Source organism: Manacus vitellinus, unplaced genomic scaffold, assembly GCF_001715985.3.
Source record: "Manacus vitellinus isolate BGI_N305 unplaced genomic scaffold, ASM171598v3 scaffold_55_pilon, whole genome shotgun sequence".
NCBI lineage: Eukaryota > Metazoa > Chordata > Aves > Passeriformes > Pipridae > Manacus > Manacus vitellinus.
Window position 1 is genome coordinate 2,428,343 of NW_021940651.1, and position 14,807 is coordinate 2,443,149.

General features: G+C 45.9%; 1 protein-coding gene across 1 annotated transcript in view; it reads left to right on the forward strand.

Moving 5' to 3' along the window:
* The first annotated feature begins 12 nt into the window (after nt 1-12).
* SLC66A2 (solute carrier family 66 member 2) overlaps nt 13-14,807 on the forward strand; it is a 73,630-nt gene continuing 58,835 nt past the window's right edge. Inside the window, 3 exon segments of the mRNA XM_018081619.3 lie at nt 13-123; nt 13,120-13,272; nt 13,275-13,458. Of these exon segments, the coding sequence (XP_017937108.3) occupies nt 13,149-13,272; nt 13,275-13,458 (308 nt within the window). The 5' untranslated portion in view covers nt 13-123; nt 13,120-13,148.

The following is a 14,807-nucleotide window of genomic DNA, read 5'->3' on the forward strand; positions in this document are numbered from 1 at the left end:
CGCCGCCTCACGGGAAAGGCGGGCGGGGAGAGCCCCGCGGCGCTTCGGGGAGAGCTGGGGAATCCTTAAATAACCGTTCCTGTATTTGCCGAAGAGATCGGAATTCCGCACGGCAATAACCAAGTAAGGATGCCGAGGTTTAATCTGCAGAGGCCTTATGGTTTCACAGGTCTAGTGGGTTTTTTTTTTGTTTTTTGTTTGTTTGTTTTTTCTAATAAGGTTTGTTTCCTTTCCCCCGTGTAACTAGTCTTGTAATACGGAGTAAATACGGTAAAAATACCGTGGTGGTTGAAGTTCTTTGAAGTTCCTCCAATGTCGAAGGAGTAAACACCGAAGGCATCGGCAAGAATCACCTCTTACAGCATGTAGGTCATCCCTGCACTTTTGGGCTGCACAGCATAAAAATCTCCTGGTGCATCTATTGCAGAGGTGTATTGTTGTTTATGCAGATGACCTGAGTGCTGGAACTGTTGCCTGATGTAAATTAAGAGGTTTTCAATTTACTGTGCCTGTATGGTTAGGAGCATATCACTGTTGGGCAATAGATTTCCTTAGTCGATTACTTTATAGGTATGCCAAACATGCGCCTTCATCCACAAAAATTTTCTGAGTTAGAAGTGACCTCAGTTGCTGGAAAGATTATCTCCTGTAAGCCTACCACTTAGAATCTTTCTTCATAAACTTAATTATTTTTCTTCTTGAACTTCCCCACCTCGTTTGGAGAGTGTGTTAAATTGTGGCATCAAAGCCAACCTCCGCATTGCTGTGTGCTTCCCATAATTGTGGCTTCTCGTCTCTACACCCTTACCTTTCCACTCTTGCAGGTTCTCCTCTTTGCCTTGTTGTAGAAAGAAAAATCAAGCACGTTTTGCAGAGCTTGAGTGCTCTAGCAGCATTACTGCTCTAGCAAACTTCTAGGTAAAACAATTTGAACAATATTATGCATATAGATATGCTTTGCTTTTGTACGTAGCCACTACCTGAAACCAGATAGCTTTTTTGTTCTGTTGCATAAGTAATGAGAAACAGTTGTTGTTTCTTACCTGTTTATTCGTTGCTAATTTTCTTTCCCTTAGGGTTAGGTAGTAGCTGTACTATTTTTGCATTTCTGTTTCTGATAACAGCCATAGTCTTCCTGGTTTTCCCTCCTTCCAGAACAGCTACAAAAGCTTTCCTCTTAGGTAGCAGTATATTCCCCCAGAGGCAGTCGAAGAGGCTCTATCTGCTTGTGTCCAGTTATCTTGAACAAAGCCATAGAGTCCCATTTGCACTGAAGAGCTTGCCGGAGTAAAGAGCCAGCTGGAAATGCAAAGGAGCAAGCGTTATACATCCAACCAATTTGGAGGAATTCCACTAAATCCTTGTGGGGCCACATTTTAGCAATGGCCAGGTTATAGTTCAACTGAAAACAAACATGATTTTATAAAGGCTTTGGGTAACTAGCTTTTTGTTTTTGTGAGGCAGGTCAGTGGAGTCAGGCCAAAAAAAAATACAGTATCCAGGTGGCACAGCAATGGAGGATGGGCAATTAAAAGTGTTAAAAGAGACTGAAGGAAATATTTCACTATGCATTTCCTTTTCCAAAGGTCTGGTTCGTTTACTTTGTGGGCTCGGTGGCTGATTTGAGTATCCCTCCTACTTCAGATCTTGAGCTGAATTAGGCCAATAGTGCACAGCTGGGTTTATGAAATAAAAATGGAAGTGTCTGTAAAGCTAAAAATGGTTGTGGAAAAGTTCTAGAGTTCAGAAAGCCTAAGAATAGAGGAGACAAATGGCAGGGCCAAACAGACTGCTTAACAATGAATTTACTTACAATAGAATTAGCCTGCTTGCTTTTGCTCTGCTGTACTCTTGTCTCTCTCTCCTCAGAGGGGCTTGGTAGTTCAGAGTTGGGCTGTTGCATACATTTCCAGGGTTTGAAATCTGGAAATGTAAGATGAGCCATATTTTAAAAGCAGTAGTCCGTGTTAGACGTGCACCCATGGACTAAGGGAAGCTGCGCAAGAACTTTTTGTTTCAAAAGCAAAGGATTAGCTGAGAACCAGTCAGCCACCAGTACTACCAGTGCTCACAAGAGTATGTACTGCAATTAGTAAAGAATACCTAATTTACTAAAAGGATAACAGCAAGTTCATTTTGGCAATGAATACAAAAACAGGTATTGAGGGGGTTTGAGAAAGGAGCAAAAGAGATTTGACAACAGAAATTCTTTTTCCATGCCTAAATATGCTCTGTGCTAGTTTCTTTCAGTAAAAACCTTAGACTTTAGTCGCTTTCAGTTTAAATATGTCTTCTTCGTATGAAGCACATGAAGTAAAAATAAAAAATAAGGTGACCTAGAGGCTGTGGTGCCATCTGCTTCCATCCTATTTCAGAATCGCAGGCCTGTGCTGTGAACTCTTTACAATGTGCACTGAAATGGTATCAAAGTATGTTTCTCGTGCTCTTTCCTAGGGAAATTCCAGTCCCTCCACTGCTGGAACGAGAAGTCAGGGTAGCAGGACAGGAAATAAAAGCATGTGTAAACATTTATAGTCCTAAGCTCCAAGTTCAATGCCACTACTATATGATGCCAGCTGTAAAAGCCTGTGGTGTGGAGCGATAAAGGAATTGTTTTGTATAAATGCATTACTCTTGTTGTTTGGATGTTACATAAAATCCCTCCCCCTCCTCTTTGCTTACAAATTAGTTTTTATATACACCGGGGTCAGGAATCCTCTGGTCATATACTCCAAGCATGACTGGCTAAGGGTTGCTTTGAAATGGAGGTGAAGACAGAGAGAGGATGTCTCAAAGAGAAGCCTAATTTTACATGTGTGTTAAGAAAGAAAACAGGAAATTTAGCTCTGCAATGAGACAAGAAGGGAAGTGTTCATGGATCATGATGGTAGCTTGTTTAGCTATAGATCAGAAGGCACTGCAGATTTTGGGAGTTTGCTTTTTTTTGATTCCTGGCAGAGGCGTGGTCAGTTGTAAAAGTTTCCTCTGCAGCGAAAAGGGCTAGGTACAAGCTAGTTCTTGCACCACAGTCACGGTGTTTCTGCTAACAAATTGTAGGGCTGATCTTTGAGTCATCACTCTCGGGTAGCTTCTCTTGTGTCATTTCACAGTTGTGATTCAGAGGGACACAATGTGCAACAAAAAACGTCTGGCTTTGCTAGGTCATCAGCTTTTATATTCTGAAATTCCAAATGGTGCTGATAGTTCTTGCAGCAAACTACTAACATTTACCTGATCTCTTGAGTCAGTATGATGCACTTCACTGGAAGCTTGTTCCACTGGAATACTTCCTGGTGAAGACACCACTTTTCTTTCATATGGTAACATCAGTATAAGCAACAAGTTGTTGTTATTTAAAAGCGTGGAAAGATGTGCTGAGTGAAGTGCAAATGCCTCAGGCAGAGGAAAAGGCATTCGGGTCAGTGGTGTCAGACAGCTCTGGTGCTCCTTTGAAAGACTAGACATTTGGGATGAATATTAAAAGCTTGGATGTTTGCTCAGGGTTCAAATTTCAGGTTCTGTATCTTTGAAGAGAAAAGGGTAATTCCAGCAGTTGAGAAACCTGATCCCTGATGGAGGTGTTCTGCTCTTAACAAAAGTGTTCAGTTTTTGGACTGCCGCTCACAAATCCCCTTACTGTGAAATTTTTCAGTCAGCCCTTTTCTGCAGGTTTCTCCTGAAAACTGGCAAGGTTAAGGATAATCTTTATCAGAAGTCCAGTGTGTACTATGGGCATCATGTAGCTGTAACAGAAAACAGGGTAGAGTTTTCCCTATTAAGTGAGGAGAGGAGCAGCAGAAAGGTGACTACAGAGATTGGTTTTGTGTAATTCTTGGCTGTGTGAAATCACTCGCCTAGCTGCTGTTGTTGTTGACTGAATTATTAGGTGGTTGTGATAAATAAATAATTGTGATTCATGAAACAAATGGGTGATTACATCAAAATAAAACAAACGGATTGTAAAACTTAATTACACCCCCATAAAGAAATAAAACAGACTCTTACAAGGTCAAGGGGCCCTAAAACCTCCCTACTATCCTAAGAATAAAATATGGTAGAACTTTAAATCTTTTAGGCGCCGGTTGGTCCAAGAATGCATGAATTATGACCGGTTGTAGAGATAACCATTTAGCTTTAGCTGTAATAAAACCCATATATTAAATGCTTAGCAAAAAACCTGTAAAATGTATATGATATAATTAATATGCATGAGGTAGCTAAGATAAATGCCAAATGTACACTGTAGTGTGTGTGCAGATTTGGGAAATTTGTCCCCATTTCTGTCACCCAGCCGGCTGCTTGCTTTTACCATATAATAAACTCCTGTTCAAAAACTTATAGAAACAAGACTTTGTTTATCACAGTGGTGATACAGAAATCTCCAGCTATGTTTCCCAGATGTGGCTGGTAAGAGATGATGCTTCTCATGCTGCTTTCTGCTCCAGCCTTGTTCCGTTGTCTTTGGACAGAGAGGGAGGAGGAGCATTCACCAAGCAGTTCATCTCCTGAAGGGCTGCAGGGGGGAGCTGGGGGTGTTTGTCCCTGGTGGAAAAGGGAGCGGGGGTCTGTTTCTCTGGCCTAGTGGCCCACTGCTGGCATTGTGGACGCTGCATCTGGAGCCTGTGTTCAAATCAGCCTGCGGCCTTGCTCCTTACATGTGCACACAGGAGCCTTTTTGAAGAAAGTGCAGTGTGTTACAGGCAGGGCTCCGCGGTGAGGGCAAAAGGAGGCAGCCTCAGCAACACAAGGACAGTGAGCTGACCTCAGGTGTTCAGATCCCACAGCCTGGTGTGGCTCTCTTCCAGGTACAGAATGTGTGTTTTGTACACAGAGATTAAACATGGCACGTGGTGGAGTATGTGATGGAAAGAGTGTTTTTCAAAAATATTTTGTAAAAAGAACCTCTGTTGAAGAGGCTGCAAGCTGGGCAAAGGAGGGAGTGTGGATCAGCTGGAAGGCAGGAGGGCTCTGCAGAGGGACCTGGATAGGTTGGAGAGTTGGGCTGATTCCAATGGGATGAGGTTCAACAAGGCCAAGTGCTGGGTCCTACACTTTGGCCACAACAACCCCACAGAGTGGCTGGAGAGCAGCCAGGCAGAAAGGGACCTGGGAGTTTGGATTGACAGGAAGCTGAACATGAGCCAACTGTGTGCCCAGGTGGCCAAGAAGGCCAATGGATCCTGGCCTGGATCAGGAACAGGTGTGGCCAGCAGGTCCAAGGAAGTGATTCTTCCCCTGTACTCAGCGCTGGTGAGGCCACAGCTTGAGTACTGTGTCCAGTTCTGGGCTCCTCATTTCAGGAAGGATAGTGAAGTGCTGGAGCAGATCCAGAGGAGGGCAAATAGGCTGGTGAAGGGACTCAAGCACAAGTCCTATGAGGAGAGGCTGAGGGAGCTGGGGCTGTTCAGCCTGGAGAAGAGGAGGCTCAGGGGAGACCTCATAACTCTCTACAACTCCCTGAAAGGAGGTTGTAGCCAGGTGGGGGTTGGTCTCTTTTCCCAGGCAACTATCAGCAAGACAAGAGGGCATGGTCTCAAGTTGTGCCAGGGGAGGTTTAGGTTAGATATTAGAAAGAATTTCTTTACAGAGAGGGTGGTCAGACATTGGAATGGGCTGCCCAGGGAAGTGGTGGATTCTCCGTCCCTGGAGATTTTTAAAAAGAGACTGGATGTGGCACTCAGTGCCATGGTCTAGTAACTGCAGCGGTAGTGGATCAAGGGTTGGACTTGATGATCTCGGAGGTCCCTTCCAACCCAGCTGATTCTATGATTCTATGATTTGAAGATGCACATTTTGCTTTTCCAGAAGCTGTGAAGTACCATGGGTAAAATTCCCTGTGAGCAAACTGCAGCTATGGTCATGTTTCCTTACAGCTTCAGAGATAATTTTTCCCAGAGAAGATAACTGGTACAGGCAGTTTAAATTAGCCTCAAATTGTTGGAAAGCACTTCATATGGTTGCATAAAACATGGGTGGATTTGGAAAAATATGGAGAATAACACTGGGGAACATCAGGTGTAGGACACGTGCTCTAACAGCAAGGTTTGGGTAATAAAAAACCAAAGGGTGTAGAAATCTGATTATTTGGCCTTTTTTTTTTTTTTTGAGAGAAAGGCTTGCTCCTTCTCATATGAAACAAAGAACTGTTGCAAATGTGCTCTTCGGATTGAAACCTTGACTGACAGTGGCCTGTCTGCTTCTTCTGCAAGACATTTGTGGCAGAAGGGAGGCTGCTAGGAGTATGACAGGTATTTTATGCAGCTTTGGTGCTATAGGAGCCCTCCCACTCCTGCTCCATTTAGTGCTCCACAGGGCTGTTTGCCAGCAGGAGACTTGTGGGTGCAGATTTCAAGCATGCCTGGCAAAAGGCGTCTGAAATTACAAGGACACAGAGGGACTGGAGGGTGCCAAGGGACACTGTCAGCACAGGCTAGCACAAGTGTCAGCTGAGCAGAAGAGTACTTGGCCCTGCAGAGCTAGGGGAAGGGGTGCAGTGGCACGGCCCCCAAGCCTGTCCCCACTTTTGAGGCTAGCCAGAGGGGCTCAGAGGACATGTGAGGATGTTAATTTTCTTTCTGGGATAAATGTTGCATTAGTCAAAAAGGACCTGTAGCTGCATCTCCTTGGTGTTTCAGAAACTGCATCGTTTGTATCTATCTCATCTAGATTACTGTCTTGGACTCAAGTGTTATTCATGCAATAATGTTGGTCTTTAGGGGTTTTTTCCTCCCTTCTGCACTCTTTGCTCCTGATAAGGGCAGCATAAATTTCGTTTTGTTCTGTTCTTATGTGTAGAAAATGTTCTTATGTGTACCAGAGATGCTGAGCTTATCTCAGCAGAAACAAACTATGACTGTGTTAAAGTGTGTAAATGCCACCAGAAACACTTTTGTCCTTGTCCTAGAACAGAGAAAGAAAGAATAGCTTGGGTGCTGTAATGCTACTGACTCCAGGTCATATGGGGGTATTTTGAATCCTGATGAAGCTATAGTTTCTCTGTCATTTTTCTTATATCTCTCTGTATCCAAGCTACTCCACAGCTTCATCTAAAGGGAGAGAAAATGAGTCAGAGCGGGCTAGGGATAGTTCTTGTGAAACTTTAGACACTGTATTTGCACCCTCACTTGTTCTTCAGAGATACAGCCAGTTTAAGGATTTCCCAAATTGCGTTTCACGCCCTGTGCTGGCTCTGGCTGGGATGAAGTTAACTTTATCCACACTGTTTTTGTGACCAAAACAGCACGCCAGTGGTTTAGCTGTCACTGCACAGTGCTTGCACAGCATCAGGGCCTTCTCTGTTTCTCACTTTGCCCCCACTCCAGCAAATAGGCTGGGGGTGGGTGAGAGGGGAAACAGCCAGGACAGCTGACCCCAACTGACCAAAGGACATGTTGGACCACATAGCATCACACTCAGCAATAAAACCAGGGTGGGGGCGGGAAGTTTCTTCCAAAGTAGCTGTTGCTGGGAGACTCTCTGGGCATCTGTCTGTTAGTGGGAGTTGATGATTGGTTTTTCTTGCATCAATTATTTTTATTCTTTTTATTCACTGTTAGACTTTTATGTCAATCCGTGAGTGTTTTTCCCATGATTTCACCCTCCTGATTGTCTCCTTCATCCTGCCGGGAAGAGCAAGTGAGCAAGGTGGTAGGGGGCCTTCAGTGGTGCCTGGGGTCATCCCACCACACTCCCTCTTTCCCATCTCACTCTCCAATATCAGCCTCTCCTTGCTAAACACACTGATCCTGTAATTAGTGAGTATTTTGCCCCAGGGAGGGGTGAAGTGCAAGAGAGAGGGAGATGCTGTAGGGCTCTTTCTGCATTTCGTCAAGAAAAGTCTTACAAGAAATAGCTTAATAAAGTAGGCATTTTAATAAGATAGAATAAAAAGAGGAATCTAGATCGTGAATAGACCTTATGTCCCTTCTGATGCTGAGCACGATGCATTGGTTCAGCAGTGAATGGAGCCTGCATGGTATTTTACCCAGACACACTGTGCAGATCCCATCTGTGGAGATGTTTCTCGCTTCTGGTCCTTTGAGCTATTACATATTTTCTTAAGAGAAAGCAATTCCACTCCTAAAGGTTGTTGAGGTGAGAACTTTTGGCTTCATTTCTGGGAAAGGATGCGCAGGTTGGTTCTGTGGCTGGTGCTGAGCAGGAGCTGCCTGTGGGCTCCTCTGCTGCAACCAGCTGCTGAGGTGACCCTGAGGACATGGGACATGCCAAAGGCATATGAAGAGCAGGTGGGGAAGAAATGGTTGTCATCAGCTGGACCTGTTTGACAGAAGAGCAGGCTGTGGGTTAAGCAGTAATATGTATTACACAGGTAAGAAGTTGAAGTGGGACTGCTGTTTGTTTATTTCTCCACTCACCTGAACTTTGCCCATTGTTTCAAAGCTGTAATGGTTTGAAGAGGGGTTCATGTATTTCTGCCAGCTTTCAGGTTGATTTCTGCTCTGGCATGTTTGCTTTAGGGCTTTTTCTCCATTTGTCTGTGGAGATGGTAGCAGTCCCAGTACAGAGAGGAGTCTAATTATCTCGGCCTGCACAGCCCTGGTTCCTGCTCCCCAGTGCAAAGCATGTCACTACTGTCCAGAGAGGAGCTTGTAGGCTGGGCATGTTTGTCACAGGTCCTCCTTGGAGGTGAAGAGGTTGTTCCTTTGCATACTGGTGGGTGTTCCACATCATGCTTGTATTCACTGCTCTGTTTATAAAGACCAGCACAGAAGGAGAAATAAAAAGTGGTGAAGATGTGCAATAAAACAGTATCTCTTATTAATGCTAGCTTGATTCTGTCCATCAGTTACCAAAACAGAGGCTTACTAGTGTTAAAAGGGGTCAGGAGGTAGCTTCTGCCAGCAGTTGCAGTAGGGTTGCTGTAGAAAATAAAAAAATGGAGAGACGAGGGCAGATGATTTAGTGATAATGCATCATGGTAGGAATGGCCAGTTTCAAGGCACTTAAGACCCATTTACTTGTTTTATGAACAGTACAGTGAATATTTCTTTTTGATCTCCCCATGGCTGTAGTTGTAGAATGAGATATAATGTGATAATTGAAGGAAATTTGGCTACTGCAGGAATTCACATAATCCTTATGAAAACATTTATTGTGCAACGTGTTCAAGTAGTGACTTAGTGCTTATCTGCACTTGAGCTGACATCTTGCAGGGACTTGCTGTGCTTGCTTCAGTGCAACAGCATTCCTGTAATGCAGACTACAAAATAATTTTAATAGTCATCTTTCAAAATCAATTGACAGAACAACAGACTGGTTAGGAGACTTGCAGCAATTTGCTATTTTTGCTATTGCAGTAACTACAAGTGAAGCACCAACAGCTGTCCTCCTCCTCCTCCTGTAAAAAACTGCAGAGGTAGCTAAATCTTGTGAAACTGGTCCAACTTGGGTGGTTGATTCCTGAATCCTGTTTGCCTCAATGTTGTCCTGCTAGGAATATGGCCACCTGGAGCCAGCTGTAGAAATGGTGCTTTGCTTAGTCTTTTAAGTCAGTGGACCTATTTGCAAAACTAAACCTTATATAATAATTTTTACCACCTCTACCAATGTTAAAATCCCTTTGTAAACATGCCATGTCTGTTCACCACTCTCGGCTTGCTTAAATTGTGTCCAAAGATACATTTTTTTATCAGATTTCTTAATCTGGAATAAATATAAGTTCTTGTTATGTTTGGAGGTTTGGCAATTACGTTGTCACCAAAATGTTAACTGCTACAAGCTATTTCATAACTAGGTGGCTAGAGCTGCTCACATACTCAATTTCAATTCTCCTGCAGCAGTTGTCCTAAAAAGATTAATATTAGTCTTCAAAGACCTAATATGAAACTTTCTGTCTGCTTCTGTTGTCTGAATGGGTAATGTAGTTTTAGCAAATAGAGATTATTTTTTTTTAATGGTGGAATTTTGCCAGTCAGTGTGGAAAAATAAACGCACCTGTTCTTTTTCTCCTCACTTGGAAACAGAAGATTGCTGTCTGGCAGTGAAGCAGTACTGTTGCTACGATAGGCTCTGCTTTTATACCAAGAAAGCGGTCCTTCTCAGCTCCCTCTCAGTCACTATCTACCAGATAAAGAAATCTAGTTTGATATGAAGCCTCACAAGGCTGAGCATTCTCATGTGACTGCACTCAGACCTGCAGGTTGCTGAACTTTTCCTTGATGAAGCAAGACTCTCTTCAAACACCTGTTATCACCCAAGCTTTAGATAAAGCTCCTCTAAGGCACTCTCCTTCCGGAGGCTTGCTGGGTCTGCTGTGATTGGATGTTCCATGTGCTGGGTAGGATGGTATACCGGAATCAGCAAGCACCTTGGGATGGCACCATTGCCAAAGAAAATTGCCCCTGGCTGCTTAGAATATCCTGCGACCTGAAAGGTCCCCCCCTGATCCTGGCACAAGCTTTTGTGCAGCTGCTCATCTTGAGGAGTTTGAGCCAACCTGTCATTCCTCCCCTTACCTAGCGTCTGGTGTCACTGATCAGTTTGCCTTACATCCATGGATTAACTACTAAACAACCAGGACATTTTTCAGTGACCAAAACTGAGTTAGGTTCACACAGCAACATGCTGTAATTCAGAGTTTTTACCCTTAGAGTTTCAAGTTAAACAACTTAAGTTAAAGTGGTTGTCTGTTTCCAGTTGATATTTAGAATCTTAATATTGTATGCGATTTGTTATTACCTAGGCTTAACAGCATCCTGGAATTATTCTGGAAGGTAGCCTGGAGATCTAATGTCAGCCTGGGCAGTTTCTTCTATGTAGGTAACCATTACTTCAAAATACCTATTTTCTCAAGATAATTTCTCAATGATTTCTCAAAATACATGTTGACATGAACAAAAGTTGTCTTCCTAGTCTGGGCTACTCTTATTTACAGGCTTGAGGCTTGTTCAGACCTTTGTGCTTAAGGAAAAATAATGGGGCAAGGGCTTCCAAGAAAAGTGTGGAAAGAAATTGGCATAACTGTCTGATGATAACAGTGCACAAGTGATATGTGGACAGTGAGCCATTAAATAATAAAATATGTTTTAAATAATGCAGTTTACATAATTTGATTGTTATAGTCTGAGTCAGTCAGATGCTCTGAAGTGAGGAACATCAGGCTTCTCATCCAAAAATTAGAATTCAAAACCTCCACTGTGTATTTTTAACCTTGGCAATCAAACTTTCAGGTCTGTAGAGTGGAATACAGCTTTGTTTGAGTAGCAGAGCTACTGCTTCCCTGTAGGAAAGGTGAGTCCTAATGTTATCACCGGTCACTTCATCTGTGTAGGAGGGTGTTTTGGATGTTTTTGTGATGGTACCCCAAGAATGGTCTTTGAAAAATACACTCTGCAGTAATGTGTAGGTTCATGTGCTGCATGTGTGCTGCAAGAACGTGCCTGGTGGCAGAAATGGTTGCAGTTGAGCAAGGTGCTGCTATGCAGGAAGTAAACAAAAGGCTTCCAAAAACCTTGAAACAGACATTTCTATTTTTAATTCGGCTCCTTTTCCCCTTCAAGACTCACAACAAACACAAAATAATACATCACACGTTTGCAGGAAACCCCATCTCATTTCCCACCTATTGGATGAGAAGCAGGGGTACTTAAAAGGTAGGAGGCAGCATGTCTATGAAAGTATTATGGGGAACCCAGGGAACAAGCTTTGAGGACAGCTGTGCAGCCACTTGGATGCACAGTGGATGATACATCCTTTTTAGTGTGGCTGAAGTTTGCCATCACCTCACTGATAAAGTGTCCATGCAGTCAATCTCCTTGCAACATCTGTGTGCAGCTGGCCCACTGCAACCAGCAGTACAGACTCACTGGTCACTTCGGGTAGAAGATGCAACGTTTTCCCTCCACCACCACCTGTTATCCATACCGCTGAGGGAAAACCCCCTCTCTGGTACAGAAGATGTGCTGGTTAGTTGAATTGTGTGTAGTTAAGTAATGACTACGGTTCTGAGAGCCATGGAAATCACAGAATTGTAATAGAATCACAGAACAGTTTGAGTTGGAAGGGACCTTGAAGATCATCTAGTTCCACACCCCACCCTCCCCCTGCCACCATCGAGAAGAACACCCTACAGTAGAGCAGGTAGCACAGAGCCCTATCCAACCTGGCCTTGAATACTTCAGGGGTGGGTCATCCACAGCTTTTCCGAGCAACCTCTTCCAGTGCCTTACCATCCTCACAGTAAAGAATTTCTTGCTAATATCTAATCTAAATCAATCCTCTTTAATTTTAAAGCCATTGCCCCTTTGTCTATGAGGCGTGACGGAGTTTTCCGTAACTCCTGGGTAGAAAGAAGGAAAAAGCCCGAGGCAGGGAGCAGGATCCGGGGCGGCGGCTTAGGGGGGCCCGCGGCGGGGAGGGCGCCCAGGTGTGGCCGGGGAGCCGGGCACCCCACCCTGCCGGGCCGAGCCGCCCGCCCTGCCCCGGTGCGTGTCCAGGGCCCACCCCGGTGCCGGCCAGTGCCCCAGGCTGCGGTGCCTCAGGCCTTCAGGCAGCGGTTGCCCCAGGCCAGCGGCGGGGAGCGGCACGGTGCCGGCAGGAGAGGAGCGAAAGGGAGCGCGCAAGGGCCGAGCTCGCCGCCGCTCCCCGCCGGAGGAAGGGGCGGCCCGGCGCTCATTGGCGGCGGCGCGGGCCGGTCGCGGTGGCGTCACGGGCCGCCGGGGACGCACTGCCCGCCCCGCGGAGCGCTGTGGGGATGGAGGCAGCGCACGGGGCAGGGAGGAGCAGGTGGGGGCGGGCGGACGGGCGGGATGGATGGATGGACAGCCGGGTGGACAAGACGGACGCGCATGTTCGCGCGGCTCGGGATGCGCGGGGCGAGAGAGCGCGCGGGTGGGTTATGGAGGCGGGGAAGCCCCCTCGGAGAACCGACCGGGCGGCTGGGCGGGGTGGCGGCGGCGCCGTGTGTCCGTGCCCTCCCCGGCTGCTGGCGGGTCTCCTCGGCGCTGGCTGCCGTGCCAGAGTCGGGTTTCCGCCTGTGCGCGCCGGGCTGGGGCGGTGGGCGGCGGCGAACCCCACCCGCCCGCGGCAGGCGGTGGTGCCGGCTCGGCAGCGGCCGGAGCAGCCCCTGGCAGGGCAGACTGAGCCCCGTTCCTTTCCCAGGTCCGGGCGCCGCGGGAGAGGGCGCAGCCATGGTGCCGCATCCCGGCCAGGCAGCCCGCCCGCGGCTAGAGCCGGCCCCGGCCGGAAGGCTGCGGCGGGCATCCCTCAGTCTGAGCGCCTCCCCGCGCCCCCCCGGCATGGAGCCGGGCGGCCTGGATGGCTGCTGGTGCCCATGCAGCAGCTGGTGTCGTGGGGCGCCGCGGGGGCCATGGTGTTCGGCGGCGTGGTGCCCTACATCCCCCAGTACCGGGACATCCGCCGGACACAGAACGCCGAGGGCTTCTCCACCTACGTCTGCCTGGTGCTGCTGGTCGCCAACATTCTGCGGATACTTTTTTGGTAAGCTGATGGTGTGTCTGCTCAGTTCTAAAGATTCTTGCTTGGTTGCTAGCTGTAAAGCTTTGATTAGAATATTTGAAGAAACAATGTGTTTTACATACTTCTCCCCCTCTGTTGAAGATCAAAATGCTGTCTTTCCGTCAGTTTGTCAGTCTGTTTTAAGTAGAATGAATTGGGCTCGGGAGCACGGTCTGTTCCCTTTGCCAAATCTGATTATCAGTGCAGTGATTTCCAAGATGTAACTTTTTAACTTGTTGGTAAAGAGGTTTATGCTAAGTCAGGTCTTTTTTCTTGCTGACTGTGTTGTACATTTCCCCTGCCCCTCTAACTTCATTCTCAGAGTGAAAGCCTCGGTCCCCGCATGCTTATTCTAGTGTCTAGTTGGCATTAACGTCACTGGAACACTTGCCATATGTTCTTGCGTTTTCCCGGGATGCCAGCTGGCTTCAGAGGGGGTTCACTTGTAGAGCTCCGGTGCAAAACTACAGATGAAAGTATTAATTCTTGGATAAACAGGCAAAAGGTGGGCTGCCTTTCAAAGCAAGTTTCTTTTGTTTTCAACACCAGTTTCAGTATTTAAAAAAGCAAGTTTGTTTCCATATTTAGCTACTGGACAAAGAAAATGTTATTAGGGTATGATTTCTATGAATTAATTCTATTAACATCTTCCTTATTACCTCTAATAATGGAGATGATACAACACTGGGAATGTACATGGAAAACCAAAGATGAAATGGTCTGGGAAGTTACTGCAATTAAGAACAGTTATTCTGTGATTCTGTTTTGACTACAAAATACTGCTTTGTAATCCACGAAGAACTGATAGGTGACAGGCTATCAGTTCGGTTTCCAGTTTCTTTCTAAAGCTCCCCTCCTGTGTAATGGCTTCTTGGGTTCTTCTACAGCCAAATGTGACACGTAAGTGCTGTACTGGAGTGGGAAAACAAGGGGCCTTTCTTGGCACCACAAGCTGGCAATCAAACGAAGAAGTCATCGCTAGATCAGAGCTACTTGTTGCATTGGACCTGTGTTTTCCTGGGGAGAAAAGCAGCTCTTGGAGAAAGCAGAGAGTGGAAGGGAAGTAGAGGAACTGTCGAGGGGGAGGAGAAGTGAAAAGCCTGAGTTAACAGTTTGAGAAATAGAAATTGTCTAATTTCTTGTTCCACCAGAGGTAGGCAAAATACACAAAGTACTTACATCTGAATGGAGATGCTGGTAGTTTCTAGGTAATCCAGGTGAATGCATCTCTTAAGGGAGGCAGACTATGGAAGACTATGAAAAATCTTCAGTATGAATTGATTTTAAGTACACCTGGTTAGGAGATGTGTGGAAGAATAAATACTGCGAGT